Source organism: Phaethon lepturus, unplaced genomic scaffold (genome assembly GCF_000687285.1).
Source record: "Phaethon lepturus isolate BGI_N335 unplaced genomic scaffold, ASM68728v1 scaffold20382, whole genome shotgun sequence".
NCBI lineage: Eukaryota > Metazoa > Chordata > Aves > Phaethontiformes > Phaethontidae > Phaethon > Phaethon lepturus.
In genome coordinates, this window is record NW_010521474.1 from 10,912 (window position 1) to 28,082 (window position 17,171).

Below are 17,171 nucleotides of genomic sequence, written 5' to 3' on the forward strand. Positions count from 1 at the left end.
TCTGGTATGGACATGTCTGCTCTGTAAGGTATTTAATGCCAAGAACAGCACTTGTATTTCTTGACCAGATTAACTCCTCATGTAGTCCTAGAACTCCTTCCCCGTTCACTGTGGCTCATGACTGGTGTGGTATTTTCTGTGGACACCGTATGTAAGGAAATCCTACTGTTTCAGAAGACTCTCTAATGTCAGCTGTTCTTCACTTTTAAAAACCACGTTGCACCATTTCAGATAGAGAAAAAATAAATACAGATATGTAAGTGATTTTCCCAAGAGTTAAAAATGTTGCCCTGTAATTTTATTTCCTTAACAACAGTATGGAATTTCCAGCCTCCCTGCTCTTCTGGTGGAGTCGCGGAGAATTCTAGGAGCAGAAAGACACTTTCAGAATATTAACAGGAAGCTGGAAGAAGCTCTGACTGTACAAAGAGGGAAGTTATCAAAGAAACATTAAGTGTTTTTTAATAGACTTTTTGACATTTATTAGGGACAATTATTAGAATGGTCAGTGCTTAAAGCTTGTTTAATCATTGTTGCTGTACTTTGCTTCAATGTTTAAAAGAAGTCAGTGATTTAATCAGAGGTTGTATCTTTCTATTGTCAAATAGTCTGTGTAAGAACTTAATGTCAGTAAAATTAAAAAGTGCTAAAACTTTTCTGTGCTCTGTTAACACGTTGGGTTTTCAGCATGGGCTATTAAAGGACTGTGATCTTGAAAGCAATATATACTTTTAAAAGAGAACAGACAGATGTGTGTTGAATTATTGATAGATGAATCTTTTTATTAAATTTGTATTTAAAAAATAATTTCCTCCCATTTCTGGAAGTAAAGAAATCTATTTTACTTAGCTTATCCATAGAAGTTGGACACACAGCTCATGCAGCAACGAGTGTTACAAGTGCTAACCTTGGAGCAGCACTCTTGATGAGTTTTCAGGCTGTGTGTAATCTTCCATGCTAGATCATCCAGTTGCAAGGATACCTGTTGGTTAGTCCGTTCTTTGTCTTACAGCTCTGGAAGAGCATTTTTTGAACTCCCATCGCAGTACCTTTCACGGGAGGCATGTGATACGCATGTTGTGTTAAAGCAGGGTTTCACTGCTAGCCAAGTCTGTGGCTACCTGCTGCCTTTACTGCAAGTGTACTGTTTCCTTAAGGCTTCCAAAAGAACTTCATCAGGAATTTCTTCCATGGCATAATTCAGACTATCATTTGCAGCTTCAGCTAGTTCCACATTTTCAGTAGCTTCTAGGAAATGGGCATCATTGCTTGCATTGTCCCACTCGCTGTCTGACAACAGGAAGTCTTGAGACAAGCTTTTTTCTGAAGATACTGAGCTTTTTGACAAGTCTGCCGCATTAGAATGTGGTTTTACTTTTTCTCCCATTTCATCCATTACTGGGTCCTCTTCCTTTTAGAAACAAGAATACTATTTATTCCACATGAAAATGGTCTTCGTACCTTTAACTCCTGATCTGAAAGTTTGAAACTCATACTGTTGCATATAACGGATACTATAGAAAGATGGCCAACAGCACAGTTAATTTATAGCCATGTTAACCTGTGGAAGCCCATTTTAATAGGAATACAAATTTGCTGTTTTTCTAGCAAACTACAAGTAGTCTATTGTATACAGCTTCTTAAAATAATACAAGGTCAAAACTAATTTTAGCGTTTGTTTAAAGATACTGTCAGGATCTGAAAATGCATTTTGCTTACACTGTCTATGAAATAACACTAATAGCTATTGATGAACTGCTTAAGTAGAGCTTAATGTGCCATTCTGCAGTATGAAATTCAGAAGTGTAAAGTGTAAATTTGAAAGCTGCGAAGAGGCCAACTCTTATTGCCTACTCAGTAGAAAAACTATTATGTTCAGGGCTTGGAATCTACATGCAGTATCAGGTCAGTTTAAATATTCTACCCATGTGGGTAAACATAACTGCTTTAATACACTGAATTAATGAAATTAATGAAGTGGGAGTTAAGTGAACTTCAAATTTGATGGTCACTGACTTAAATTTGACTTGTGACTCAAGTGTTCCAGGAGCACCTCTATTTTAGCTGGCCCAGCATGAAGTCAAACATGCACAGCAGAGCTTAACTTGGGCAGTTTTTTCCGTTCTGCGCCTGCAGTGGTCTTGTGGTTTATGCACTGGGAACTGCTGCTCAGACCAAAACGGAAGGAAATCTTTAGTCCCAGGTGAAGTTAGGCTATTGCAGTAGCTTTGCTTTATCTGTGCTGACAGGTTTTGTGCTAGATCTGCTACTGGAGAACTTAAAAATGAATATATGGAACTACCACACTAGCACAGCTGCTCTGGGGAGCTGTTCTGTACCAGTGTAAGTACTGCATGGAGCTCAACAGACTGCGTTAGTGGGTATTTTCTGTGGCTTCCAGAGACAGCTTTACTCACAAGAATTTCAGCATACCAACAGGACAAAAACATACCTCTTTGAAAAGAAAAGGGAGACATATCCAAGGTGGTAATGGAAAACCTAAATCAAATATATGGCATTAATTAAAATTAACATTCCAAAAAGTATTAAAGTTGAATTGCTTTGAAATCACAGAATACATACTTTGTGACTTGAAGTTTTTTTCTCTGCAGACTGGATCATGACACTTTTGATACCAGACCTCCTTCTTTAGATCTACCAGAATCCTAAGAATGAAATAATTTTAGTTTTTAGTAACAGTACATAAATGAAGTGAATGCATACAGTAGGAAACTCTGACACTAAATGAACAGGTTTTGTCTGTCCCCATCTCTGGCTACTGCTTTCATACTCGGACGTGCTTATTACGTAGTGGTTTTGTACAGTCTGTTACTTTGTTCAATAAACAAGCCAGATAAAATCCCTTTCTTGTCTCAGCTTTTTCAGCTGTGCTTTAGAAACACCAAGCTTCAAGCAACTTGCTTGAGAAACACCAAGTTCCTCTCAGATAATGGCCGGGGGGTTGTTGTGGGTTTTTTTTAATACCTATGTTTCTCATAAATACATTCCTTATCTTTCAGTTATTTTAAATGTTAAGTAGAATTATTTTTACGTTAAAATATTTCTACTAATGATATACTGCAATTCTAATGTCATCTTAAAAAACTTGACTTTTCACCAATGATTTTGCTAAAACTGTAAGAAGTTCAAGTCCTTGCAGAGCCATGAGCAAAACTCATCTTGACTGACGCGGTGGCAGGAGTTACCTTTGTCATTTTCATAACATAAGAATGTAGTTTAAGATGCACTGTAAATGAATTTAAAAGTGGTCTGGTTATTTTATTACTGATTGTTCAGCTTCCTAGCTAAGAAGCATCAAAGCATAGTACCACTTAATGGCTTTAACGTACTCTGACTTGTATGTTAGCAGCTTCCGGCACGTATTTTAAATAGCATGAAGATTACTTCACAGAGAGATTAGAAATACAAGTTCAGCTATCACAAAGTTAATTGGGGGGGGGGGGGGGATTTTTTTTTTAAAAAAGAGAAAAGGAAGAAAAAAAAGCATTGTATCCCCACAGAGCAAGAGAGCAGAAATTGTAACAGGTGCTGATTCTATCCATAAGAGGTCTTCAGCATTTTTATAGAATAATAGTTGAGCAGGAAAATAAAGCAAGCTGTTTCAAAGTGAATAGTTAAAGAACATACATTATGTTGTTACTTTTGTGAGCTCTTCCAATATTTTCACACCAGCGGTAACCAGAAATATCATATACAAGTATTTCTTCCAGAGAGAAATAATTCCACCGTCGTATCCCTGGGGGAGGGGAGGGGAAATATCTTTAAAAATACTGCTGTGGAATACTCATTTATAAATAGTAAAGTGGTCTTTACCTCCTTGCACTCCATCTTTATTAACCAAAGAACGAACAAAACAATCAATTTCTGGATATGGTGAATCCTGATAAGCTTCCATGGAATCTGTTAAAACAAAGATCAGAGATACATACCGTTAATGGTTTTGTCACTGTAATATGTAATTGTTACACATTACATAGACCACAGACAAAAAATGTACATGAATGACACCAAATCCTTAAACAAAACCAGGGGTAAATCCGGTGTTAATTTCCTGTAGATCTTTAAACTGCACCCCCCTCTCCCCCCCAAAGGTACAGAGGGAACTGGGACAAAGCATGATGGCTATGGGAGCAGGAGAGGAGGGTAAGTGTCAATCAAGCACTGCAGAGCATCCTTCAGTACAGCTGTACTCTGCCTCCTGCAGAAAGCTAGCTGAAGAAAAGTTCTCCTGGAGGTTATCGAGCTGTGTAAGCCATAGTACATCTAATTTAAGAGTACTTTTTTTTTCCCCATACAGTAGAAAAGGTTTGAGGTACCTCTACTGCTTCTGGTAGTTCTACTGTTTAAAAAAGCAGACATTTTTCTCTCCTCCTCTGAAAAGCCAGATGACAGAACTTTTGTGTCATCCCTCACTCTGAAGAGAGAATACAAAGGAAAACGCATAATTCTTACAGCATAACACAGCATGTTGTAACATAACATGGACCTTAGCAACCAGCTCTGGGTGCTTGGCTTGAGCAGCGGGGTTGGACCAGGCAAACTCCAGCTGTCCCTGCCAGCCTCCATCAGTCTGATTCTGTATGCTACTTTTCACTATCCCTGTAGCACGTTTTCGTCTCATTTTGACGGTTTCCTCTGACTCGTGACAGCAGAGGACAAGGTTTCCTCCTTCTGAAGAACAAAATTTGGTTTCTGGCAAAACCCCCAGGATCCAGCCATTTAAAGACTGCTGGTCTACTGTACTACTCTTACAACAGTATTTGCTCTAGATGTAAGATTTATGTGTATATACTCTTTAAAGTTTTCAATTTTTTTTTTCCTCTCTCTCTGCAATGAACTACTTTTCCTTGTGTTACTAGCTGGAAGTCAGATGATCACACAGCAGAACTTCTCATCCATATTTACGACAGACTCATCTGATACCTATGATCAGAATACGCCACGCAATTTATGCTACAGGGTTACTGCCATCAGATCAGGATAATGAACATGTCAGGATATAGAAATTGAAGTCACAACAAATGCATGTTTTTAATAAAAATATTACGCATAATGTCATACAGATGGATGTACCATTTTAACCTCCTCTCTGTGGCAGTAATGATTAGGATTATCTTAAGATACAGTTGGTGCAGGGCAAGATATTGCAGAGGCTTAGATTAGATACAAAAGAAAACTTAAAGATTATCATGAGTACCAGTATCCAGGCTAAGGAGGTATCTCTACCAAATGGGAAATCTGGTATGCAAGTAAACACGTACAAAAATCCTTTTCATTTTTTTATCATACTTTGGAAAATATTTAGACTCTTTGTATTTAATTGACTGGAAATCTGTAATTTTTCCTTTCAGAACTATACCGAATCCGAACAAACTTAATAATGGTTACATGTCAGCATTTTGAGTGCTTATGGAGAAGTGAGGCACAACTCGGAAGCTGTACCACACGTTCTGTGTTCTGTAAACGTTTGAAGGTGTGGGGCGGACAAAAAAGGAGTCCCAAGAATTTTTTTCTTCACAAATAAGGAATTCTACTGGAAATGCCTATGTTACACTGTAACACTGTTAATGAAATAACTGCCCATTGATAGTAGTTATTTGTAACAACTGCAGGACAAAAATCACTAAAATATGTATTTAAAAATATTTTGAATTCCACTGGAATTAAAACAGTTACCTAATGTTGCAGATCAAAGAGGAAAGAAAATACGCTTCTTCCAAGGAAACATTCTCTTCACTGTTAGGGACAAACTTATTATCCTCTGCTATCTTCAGAATCACATTTTTTCCTGCTTTTGATGATTTATACATCCGGAAATTTCTATTCTTTGTATAAACTCCTACAGGAAACCAAATATTTCTTAACATAACAATGCTGGCTAGGATTTAAGATACTTAGTACTTGTAAATTAAACAGTTTTCCTTAGACCCAGCTCAGGGTCTAAGGAATGGACAAAAACTCTTACTGACTTCAGCTCACCTCTCACAGAAGAAATGCAACAAAGCAAGATCATGCACACATGTCATTTTTATGTTATTGAAGAATTTAAGAAACACTCAACACCTCTACATTTTAATATTTTTGATGTTATCATTGCTAGAAGTTTCCTTCAATATAAAAAACCTGGTGCTTTCACACTAACTTTGTGAAATACAACTGAGCATAAAAAGCTACACAATTATTTTCAACAAGCAAGTACTTCATACTCATCAAACTTCCTGGGTTTGGCGTACCAGACACCACTGTGAAGGATGTATCAGGAAAATTTAATCCCAAACTCAAAAACAAACAACAAAAAAATGGAACAGGTATTGTAAACATTGCCTAATCTGTCTACGAATGTATTCAGGAGGTGCATGCATTATTTGTGGATTTCATGAAGATAAAGTAATTAAAAGATCTCATACAAGAAGACTGTCACATCCCTTTCTATCGCTGCACCCTTGTGATGTAACTCAGTATTCCAGCTACTTCAATTTTAGCCTTCCAGTTTTGACGTAATGTGTGTAACACAAATATTGAGGATGGGTAGTTTTGGGGGACTAATATCAAATCCGTAAAAGGGGAAGTGACATAGTAAACCATTTGATTTTCTTTTCATTTCCATTCACGCATATGCTTGAAGGGATTTTGAACAGTAGCTGCACAGTAATCCTCTGAATCAGTATGGAGAAGCCTACTAGAGGGCCAACTTTGGGATTACGTTTCAATAAATCAGATACACTGAAGAGGCCAACAATAAACATGATCCTGAATTCCATGAGGAGAATTTTAAGGAGTGGGGGTTCTTCAGAGATGTCTGAGAATAAACATGGTAAACAGTCTTCAAGGGCATAACAGACTGCTGTACAAAAGCATGCCAAGCTATTTTCATTTCACTGAGACAGGGCAAAAAAGCAGAGAAACCAGATTCGGGGATGGAGAAGGGTGAAACTCTCAAACTTTAGTTTGACTATGGGTGTTATGCTCCTTGAGATTTTAAACATTTTAATACCATGAATAGGCTAAGCACAACTAGGGCCTGAAGTGCCCAACCCAAAATTTCTATTATTCTGTCATTAAAACCTAACAACCACCATTCCAAACAAGGGAAGAAGGCTCGATTCATACACGTAGAACAATACAGAAGGCCATGCCTGTAAGACATGTTCCATAATTAAGCAACTTCTAATTCAACTGAAATGCCAAATATGCAATATATACTATTCTCTCTTAATACAAATAGGAGCACTAAGTCCTTAGAAGCAAAATTAATTAAAGAGTGTTGTGTGGCAAGAGCTTCTTCAAACTTTGGAACAAAATAATTAAATGTAGTAATATAAGAAGTTCTGTGGACCAAGAATCTGAGGCTCCTTTAAAATACAGCATTTATGATTACAGTTTCAACACATATTGTATTTGGTTTAAATTCTGACTGTAGGGACAACAATAAGAACACTGTTGTCCTTCTTGTCTGTAATCAAAGATTAAGGAACATCTAATTTCTTAACCTTTGATGCAACCCGAAGAGGTTTAAAAGCACTTCTTGTATTTACCTAGATCCACAAAAAGTTGCTTGTCTCCTTCTTTATCATTTACTATTAGAAAGGAAAATTGTGAATTTTCTGCCTGGTGTGATGTTTCCGCATCCTTTGTTTTGTAAGCAACAGCTGGCCAGCCTTTGGAAGCATCTTTGATGGCTGTGAGGTTTGCAGGAGAACCGTCTAATCCAACTGCTTCTGCAGAACACTGGAAAACATGTCCTGCTCCTTCTTCTGGAATCACAGCAGCAGCTTTACTCTCCATTAACCTTATGGCAGGCTGCAAAATGGTTCTCACAAAGTTACCTTAAAAACAAACAAACAAAAAAAACCCCAAAAGCAGGTAACATCATTTATGAGTTGAGAAAGAACATATTTCCTGTGCAAACATTTTTCAAAAGAGCCAAGATGGAAGTGGTTGGAGTTTTGGGGAGGGGGTTCCCTTCCTGAATTTTTTTAAAAAATCTTTTGGACCAGTCCAGTGCACAAATGGTTCTGGCTAATAAATAAGAAACTCATGCTTGGCAAGAATTTTTACTAAAACGTCTTTAAAATAAACAATTGTGCGTATATTAATTGTATCATGCCACAGTCTTCCCCTTTGCAATTTTACTACAGAGAACAGAGAGACTGGAGAAGCAAGCTGGCTTGGCAATTACCTCTTTAGAAATAAAGCCGACATAACGTAAGTGCATAGGCTGTCACTACAAATTCCCAAACTGAATTCAAGGCCCCAGATAAAGGTGCAAAAATGAAATAAATATCTTTTGTATCTTTCAAAAGAATTTCACCTACCCATCACACCTGCACCATTGCAGTTATTAAAGCCTCTGACAGACAAGGTCTCCAGCTGCTCCCATGCTTGGAGCACAAATGATCTTGACTTAATGATTAACAGAAGGAAGACTTTTGCACTGAAATTTCTGTGAACTTGAATTTTCCACTAGAATGTCAGAAACTTACTGAACGAGTTGTTTGGGTCTTCATGCTAGCTTAGCCCGAACATTTCTGCATATGAACTAGACTGTTAATAGTAAGACTTATTCCAACGTTTAATGTAGGACCACTTTGTTAACGACAGTGATATGAAAAAAATTAGTCAATGTCCTTTATGAAATGTAGTTTGATTTAATATTTCAAGTACCAATTACTGAAACTCTTAAACTCACGAATAAAGAATTCATGTAGCTTTGCTATTACACACTATTTTTTTTAATCCAATCACAGGTAGTTTTTAATTATTTAGCTGAATATTTTTAATGACTTAATGACATGCATGCAATGACATTAACAAGCTCAGATTTAGGATTCTGAAGAGCTTGTGATTGTCCCTCTCACTACTGCTTTCCCTAATTTTACTTTCAGAATGATTAAAAAGGTTTACTTGCAGCTTCACCGTTAAGAGTTTGACCAGGGCCTACTCAAACAACATATTACTTTTACAAAAGTATTTTGGAATGATTTTTCAAACCCCCAGTATTGTAATCCAACTCCTATTGTACTCCAGGCTCTGCTAGATGGTAACCACAGACAGACAAATAAATGTAAACCATGCCCAAATTACTTGCAGGGAGAAAGAAGAGAATAAATACAGATGTGAAAGAAAAACTATGAAATGGAAGGAATGCTGGCAAGGAGGATTCTGCAGTTGTTGGTTCAAGCTTCAATGGGGAACCTGAAAGAATATGAAATATGGGTCCTCCTATGCTACATATCAGCAGAATGACTCAGTGTGTCAAGCATTAATATAACCATCCTCATAATTCATTACAGGACTTGTAAGGCACACAAATAATTCCTAGTCATACACTGCGTTTTAACCCTGTGTGTTCAAATATGCACACAGAATTTCTTAGGTTTATATCAACAGTTACTTGGATCTTCAGTTCGTGGAGAAAATGTGCCTATTTCAGAAATGATATTTACTTCATTACCAAAAAAGTTAAAAGTATCTTTGAAAGTCCTGGTTGACCACTTCATTTTTGTGTGTGTGTAATTAAGTAACAATCACTCTGGTGTCAGAATAGCAAGGGTTTTGTCAGCAAAAGATTATTTTGGGAGTTAGTCCTTTATCATGCTCACATACCATTGTTTTCTCTCTTCCCATTTCTTCTAACTGGTCAGATGTGGTTACCAAACCCTGCATTTCATGTTGTTGACCCTTGACTGTATTTTTGTATTTTTATGTTTGGGATTTTGTCGACTGTGTAGATGAATGTAAATTCATTATCTCCACATTATCTCTGCCTTCCTGTGGACCTACATGATCTCCCGTGCTTTCTTACACGAGCTATGAATTCAGTCTCTGTATCTTAATTCTAACGACTAACTAATTACAATTATTATATACTAAATGTTTTTAATCATATTTAATTTTAAGCCTATGCACTTCGTGCATGACTCCTGACATAAAATGCTTATGAAACAGTATCATCCAAGATGTGATAGTTCATATTCTAGCTTATTCCACATAAACACCACTAACTCATCTTAAAGTAATGTTTATTAGACAGACCACCAAAATGATGAATTTTAAAAGGAAGAAAACACTTGAATGTGTCTGAAAAATATTATTAACGCTTTTAAGTTTAATATTAGACAAAATCCTTCTGTCATCTCAAAGAATATATTTCATATAGATTCTGTGAAATTACTTTATGAAGTTATCTGCTTTTTCTGTTATTTACTACAGTAGAGTATTTTGCACGAAGTACAAAGCTAATATGCTTTAAGCTAGGTTTGTCAAGCAGGCTAAAATTGCTGTCACGAAATTATTTATCATCCATGTATTACTTAAGAGTTTTATAGCGGCAGAGGAGTTAAAGACCATACTTTTGAACTAAAAATTGCAGTAATCCCACTTAAGTCTTTGCGGTTTATATCTGTTACCACGGTGTCACATAAGAAATAACTGCTCTGTGCTGCACTTGGGGCTGGCAGCCAATATTTTAAGCATTTGCTTATAACTGACAATCTGCTTAGCTTGCCGTGTCAGCTACTCCTCAAAAGGTTTAGAGACACAGATTCCACTGCTCCTAAGAATAAGAAATAGGTTTTTTTAATGTTAAAAAAAGCTGAAATAAAAATAGGTTCAGAGGAATCCTATGGCCTCCGTGTTGGAGTAAGGATCTGAATTTTGGCCTGAAGTGATGCTTAGGCCACGGACCATGTGCATACATTAAAAATATTTTGGGGAAAAAAAATTTGTACATGATGCAGGCCTACAAGATCTAGCCTCTCCCTACAGTTTGCTTTCCTCCTCCAGCTGTTCATGCTGACAAGACCTTTCATAGATGATTCCTCAGAGCAACACAAAACATGTGTCAGCCCTACACAACTTTGATCCAACAGTACAGGTGTTATCCCCATGAAATAACTAGGTAATTCAAAAATAAGATTTTCTCTAATGCTGTACTGGGATAGAAAGAAGCCCAGCACTGTCTCATTAATTACTAAAAGCAAAGAGACCATCCTCCCTGTGTTCTCTACAACCCCCCTGCTAGGACATACACAGTGCACAGTAAGAAGCTACTTAAAAAACACAGGAGGTATAATAAAAGAAGAAATACAGTATAAGCTTTACTCAAGATTGGAATGAGGGAAGGTGCAGAGCTAGAAAAAGAGGCAAGGGTGAGAAAGAAAAAAGAAGAGTGGGCATGAAGACAGTCGGATTGTGACTGAGCAGGCAGCAGAATAAAAGCAGGAACCTAAGTGGACCAAAATTATGAACCCAACATCCTCAACTCTGCCTATTCTACTGCCAGTGGAAACCCAGTAAAAGCACATAATTTCTTTCTCTCTGATACATGTAATTCTGCTGCTGTTGTCACAGTTCCTCCTGAATACAAATGGGAGAGCTAAATGTCACAAATCTAAACTTCATCCCTTCTAATAACCCATTAAATTATTACTGTGGTACTCTCTAACAGCATTTCTGCTTCCTCCCCCTATTTGTCTGTTTGAAACAAAACCAATAAGGAACAAAGGTTACAAAATCAAACATTCAAATATTAAGAAATTACAAAACAAAAGCTGCAGGTGCAATGTTAAACAACCCAAACTTCTGCATTTGTAGGTTTGATACAGATTTTAATTCCACCACTGGGCAAGCTGTTTTCCATCAGTTCCTGCTTCACTCGGACAAACCTCAGCTGATATTCTGTCATGCCCTCATTGTTCAATGCATGTCTATAAGCATGCGTTTACTGCACACCATAGAGAATGTATATACAAGAAGAAGAAATTATGAATTTCAACATTATCTCTTATTAATGCTCACCACTAGCACCCCAGTGCTTCATAAATAGTATTTTAAAAGTATGTTCAAAATACTTCCGTGAAGTGAGGAGGTATTATTATACTTATTTTAAAAATGGAGTCAAGACAACCCTGAACTGGCAATTCTTTGTGTTGGAGTTGCCATATCCCATGAAATACCAACTTATATCAACAATTAAAACTGCTTTCGGCTTTCTCTTAATCATGTTTACATAGAGGTGGCTTGAAACCATCTTTGTCCTGCCTTTCTGACTCTGTGCTGAGCACAAACCAACTGTATTTAGAGCCATTAATCTTAGCTTCAATTGTTAAGACTGACATTAACCTGAAATTAGGAGTCATAGTCATACTGTAAAACAATTTTCAAGCCAAAAGCCAGTCTTGCCAGTAATTTTGTAAATAAAACATACAGGCACAAAAAAAGTTACATTTTTGAAAACACAAATGCTAATTATAGAAAAAGGAAGTAGAAGATGTGCTGAGCAATAATGAGGCTTAATGAAGTAGAAATATGTAGTCATTTCTGCTGAAAATACATATTTGTTTCCACATAAAAGTCCATTAAAATAAATATTCAAATGTGAGATGGCACTGTAGGAAGTCAAAGCCTCACATTTCATTTCTAGGTATAAGAGAAAATAACACACTTACCAACATGAATATTATCCTTAAATACAGTCTTTTGGGGTAGAAATATTAAGTGTCGACTAAATTTTTCATCCGTACTGGAATCTAAATTCAAGACGTCTTTGGCTGAACAATTTACATCATAAAGTTCTTCTAATTTTTGGCTGACAAGCTGAAATTATAAACATTAATTAGGCTATTTTCCCTAGCATTTTTAATAGTGGCATCTATAAAGCCTAACACAAATGCAGATTGTACATCTTTTTTCAAGTTTTTTTCCCCCTCATTTTAAGCATACAATTAATTTAATTCAAACTAATTCATAACAAAATTTTAACCAAATTTGACATCATAGACTGTATTTCCTGACATAAGCAAGTCACTGAATATACTAACAGTGATAAGCTGAGCAGATTTTCAGGTCAAAGTCTAATTCAGTGGCTTTATCTTCTGTTTTTTCCACCACAAAGCAGTTCACGCCCACAAGTGACAATGTTTGTAATACAGGCTTACCTAGAATGAGGTAAGATAGAGGCTATCATGATATAAAGGGTTGGTATGCTAATTCACTGTTATGATTTAGCTAATTCATTGCTATGACCCAATGAACACTAACTAAGCAGAAAACAGATGTCTGGCTCTAAAATAGCTCTAAAAACCTTCTAAAAGCTAAGCTTGTGATTACTCACATTTGGACTGGGACTCAGAACCTAAGGGTCTGGAACCTTTGGATTTTAGCATCTCAGATCCCCTACACAGCAAATCCAAAGTTCTCCTCTTTACCTGAGGTATCTCTAGATTTCAGAATTGATCCGCAATGGAGTAAACCCCTCTGGATTCTGTATCAATGAAGGGTTCTTTACAAAGGAAAGACCTCAATCATCTTTTTTTCTTTCCTTTCTACCTAGGGACATGTGTCAGAAGTCTCACAAATAAATGGCCAATCACAAAGAGATTTTATTGGAACAGAAGATATTCTTCTAAAAACCTGCCTTACTTTCCGCCTCTGTTATATTGAATTTGCAGTGGAGCTCATTTTCCAACCAAATTTGCACTAAAATGGAAATTTGCACTATTTAATAAAATTGATAATTAGCAAAGATATTTAGCTTTAGGTACCAAATTGCTAAGTGCAACATCACCTGATGTTCTCTACATCATCATTTAAGTCAACTATAATGAACTGCCATCTGAAGACACGAAAATTAGGAGGGATTCATCTAAGTCTTGCTATATGACTGCACCAGCTGGGAAAGGAACTGAACTGAGGAATATCTGAATGGAACTTTTATTGATGCTGCTCTGAAGAATACCTAAACATTCCTTCAGTTTACAGCTTTGAAGTGGCAGAGCACATAAAACAACCTGCAAAAGGAAACTTATCATATCATTAAACCCACAGTGAATACAAGCATTCCAACAACCATCCTTCTCTACTTTTTTCTTTCATTTAAAGAGAACTTTGCTTTAATTAAAACACTACTTTTTACTTCAATAAAAATAACCACTAGCTCTACAATTATTTTTTAATTTTACTACATAAATAATATGATAATATGAATTTCAAGATTATTCAATAATATGAAGAATCAAGATAAAGTGGTAAATACTTTGGTTTCATATTAAATCAACAACAAATTTGTATTAATCTACAACATGATATTGCTCCAGTTTACCTCTATTAACTTTGCAACCATATTCTTGCCATCAGCACCAGGGTTTGCTGGTTTGTAGAACTCCAAATCAAAATAAAGTTTGCAAGCATCTTTTTCAGGAATTATTTCATAGCAATGCATAAGACTTGTTTTATAACCTTTGCTAAGGAAAAACAAAAACAAACCACAACCTTTCAAGATAAACATTATACATACTTATCAGCTGCAAACAAGGATCACACAAGTCCTAAATATTCTTTTATTTTCCAGTCAACCACCCAGATGAAAAAAAGTAGCAGACCTATAACACTTTGAAAAAATTGTAACTAACTTCAGCATCAAACATCAGCGAAGATATTTGTCTGGCCTAGACTTTAGCTTTGTAAAATGTTCTCCTCCCCATGCCCCCCAAGTCTTACAATACATACTGTCATCATTTAAGGAATGATGGAAACTACAGTAAAAAACTCAGTAAGTTATCATTCATATGTCTTAGGCACTAAAAATGAGATAACATAGACTTTTTTCCAAATAAATTAAAAATCAATCTAATTTCCAAATTAAGAAAAAAAGTTAAGCTTACTTTTCATATAAAAATTGACTCTTAGATTTCTTTTAACTCATAACCAAATGTTTTATAGTGAAACAAAAAATGGGGAAAAGAATTCAGCGCATGATCAAATTATCAATGTTTGAAACTACATCACGCAAATACAAACCCATAAATCGGTAACTAGACATTTATATTAATGCCCCTTTAAATTGATATATGACTAATCATAGCAGTATGTTTGTGTCATGTGTTGCTATGATCCCCTGAGGAAAGCTGACAGCAAAAGCAAAACCACTGCTATTAGATTTAAGTTCAGTAGATAGGGTCCTTAATTCACAGAAATAACGGCAGTCTGCAACTCAAAAGAAAGCTGAAACTCGCTATAGAATAGATTGGTTTGTTCTTAAAAGATTTTCCCCATGGCCAAGGTCAAACCTCAGGCAATGTGTTACAGCTCTGTGTTAGTCAGGGCAGCAGGCAGCTACTGGGGATAGCTATCCAGTAATAGCTATTACGAGATAATAGTATATACAGTATACTACTGTCTTATGGCAACATATAGGGTACCTTTTCAAATACTCACGTGTAATAAAACCAAAGCTCTTTATATGTTGTTACAAGGTAAAACCTCTGTCCACTTTGTGTGTTCTTTTCCAAGGCAAATACATGAACATCCTTTTTAAATAAAAACATTGAAGCTTTTTTATTCAAAGACCCAGTTAAAGTCTTCAGAAGTTCTTATTTGACATTAATTTCTTTGGTCAAAAGCTAGTAAATACTAGAAAACTGTAAGTAGATCACATATTCTTTTTCAAGCTAAGTAGCATCTGATCTTAAGAACCTCATATATCAATTCATATGTTAGAACTAGTACTCCTTAGAGCTACCTCCAGTGTAAAAAAAACCATATCTTGCAATCTGATAGACTTCACTGTCAACCAAGCTTTTAAGTGAAGTTCAACCTTGAAAGTACCTAAAGAGTAGAGACATTCACCTAACAACGAATTTACCTCTTTGCAGGTTTTTACATAATTGAAAGCTTCAGCCTGCCGACAAAATATTTTCCAAACAGGGGATGGCAGAAAGGGTTTGGATAGTTTTGGTCTATAAACTGGAGGAAGCGGGTTTCTTTCGTAGTGAGACGCTAGTTCTTCCACTTTCTTCAGTCTTTCCTCCCATTTTCTCTTCATTTGTCCTAAAGCAATTACAAATAGTCAAATCAGTACCAATTTCTGTTTATGACTTAATTCTAATAACTCATCACTGCTTTTGATTCCGGTTTTGTTGAGCATACTTTATTAACTGAGAGTAGCCAGTATTCCAAATCAACACCCAACCTTGTTATGATAGTAATTTTAACATTAAATATTTCCACACAGTTTTGGAAGTAAAACATCTTCATATTAGTACTATCAAAGATAAATTCAACAGAATAGACACCATAAGGGAAGGCCTAGGAAGTTTCATTTTTGTTTACAGAATGGTATTATATTCCTCCTCAAAAAGTATACAAACTGTGTTAACTAGCCAGACAACATTAGTAAGGAGTGAAAAAATACTATTATTGCTGCTTTATGGTTGGAGAGAAAAATGAGTTAATTGGTTTGTATGGGTAGTACAACACTTGAGCTCCTGAGAAAAATTAAGATTTCAGTGACTCTAGCTCTGAGCACTGTATCTCAAAGTAAAAGAAATTAAATCCAAAATGAGGGCTGCATTCTCCACTGCCGACCTCTGCTATTGATCAGTAATACTTTCACCTGCTTTAAAATCTTGTGTACTTTTTGCAATCTTAAGATAGCAATCTTTGCTCTCTTCAAGAAATTGCACACAACGCAGTAATGCTCTCTATCTTGCAACCTTTAAACTTCTAGTTATGTAAAGTAATCCCAATGCTACAAAGTAATGTAGTAAAGCATAAACACACATTAACATATGTAAAATTATTTTAAGTTTAATTAACTTTTTTCCTGAGAAAATTCATTGTTCCCTGACGACCTGCAAATCAGTAACAGGCATTGCTAAGAAACTGTGAAAGAGAGGAGGGGCAAGAAGTAACAGAGATGAAGGCACATCTTTTTGTTCTGCCCTGCATAACCACTTGGTTCTCATAATGAAAGGTAAAAATGAAACTGACTGTACTCAAAAAGTATTCAAACCTTTAACAAGCTGGATGTACAAGGTGAGTTTAAGTAATTAAATAGTCTTCCGGGCCCTGAAGCCCAAATTTTAGATCCTCTGAATCCCCCTCCAAGTTTTCCACAGTAAAGGTTCCTGCACACCTACATTTTTGCCCATGATACATCTAAGCCTGCCTGTGTTTTGATAGTTCAGTGCCTATGTCAAGTCTAAATAACAGAATGGTTTTTTTCTCTGACAGGGGTCAAACATATTATCTCTATAGACTTGTCAATCTCTTGAACTGTGAATTTCCTCCACTCCCTTGCTTTTCATGCAATTAGTTTTTGTTTGGGGAATGAAAAGTGAAATTGTAGATAGCAATCAGCATTTCTCAGA

General features: G+C 36.1%; 2 protein-coding genes across 2 annotated transcripts in view; one reads left to right on the top strand and one right to left on the bottom strand.

Moving 5' to 3' along the window:
- The window catches only part of CENPU (centromere protein U), an 11,127-nt gene extending 10,673 nt beyond the window's left edge, over positions 1-454 (top strand). The window contains exon 11 of the mRNA XM_010281539.1: positions 317-454. Within this exon, the coding sequence (XP_010279841.1) occupies positions 317-454 (138 nt within the window). The remainder of the gene's footprint in view (positions 1-316) is intronic.
- Positions 455-1,117: 663 nt separating this feature from the next.
- On the bottom strand, positions 1,118-15,844 carry PRIMPOL (primase and polymerase (DNA-directed)). Its single transcript, XM_010281540.1, has 12 exons — positions 15,665-15,844; positions 15,238-15,329; positions 14,123-14,264; positions 12,471-12,618; positions 7,557-7,847; positions 5,698-5,860; positions 4,338-4,435; positions 3,835-3,921; positions 3,649-3,757; positions 2,584-2,666; positions 2,453-2,499; positions 1,118-1,411 (listed from the first exon to the last, which is right to left on the bottom strand). Exons 1-12 carry the CDS (start codon positions 15,842-15,844, stop codon positions 1,118-1,120), a joined length of 1,734 nt encoding a protein of 577 aa, XP_010279842.1.
- Positions 15,845-17,171: the final 1,327 nt, after the last annotated feature.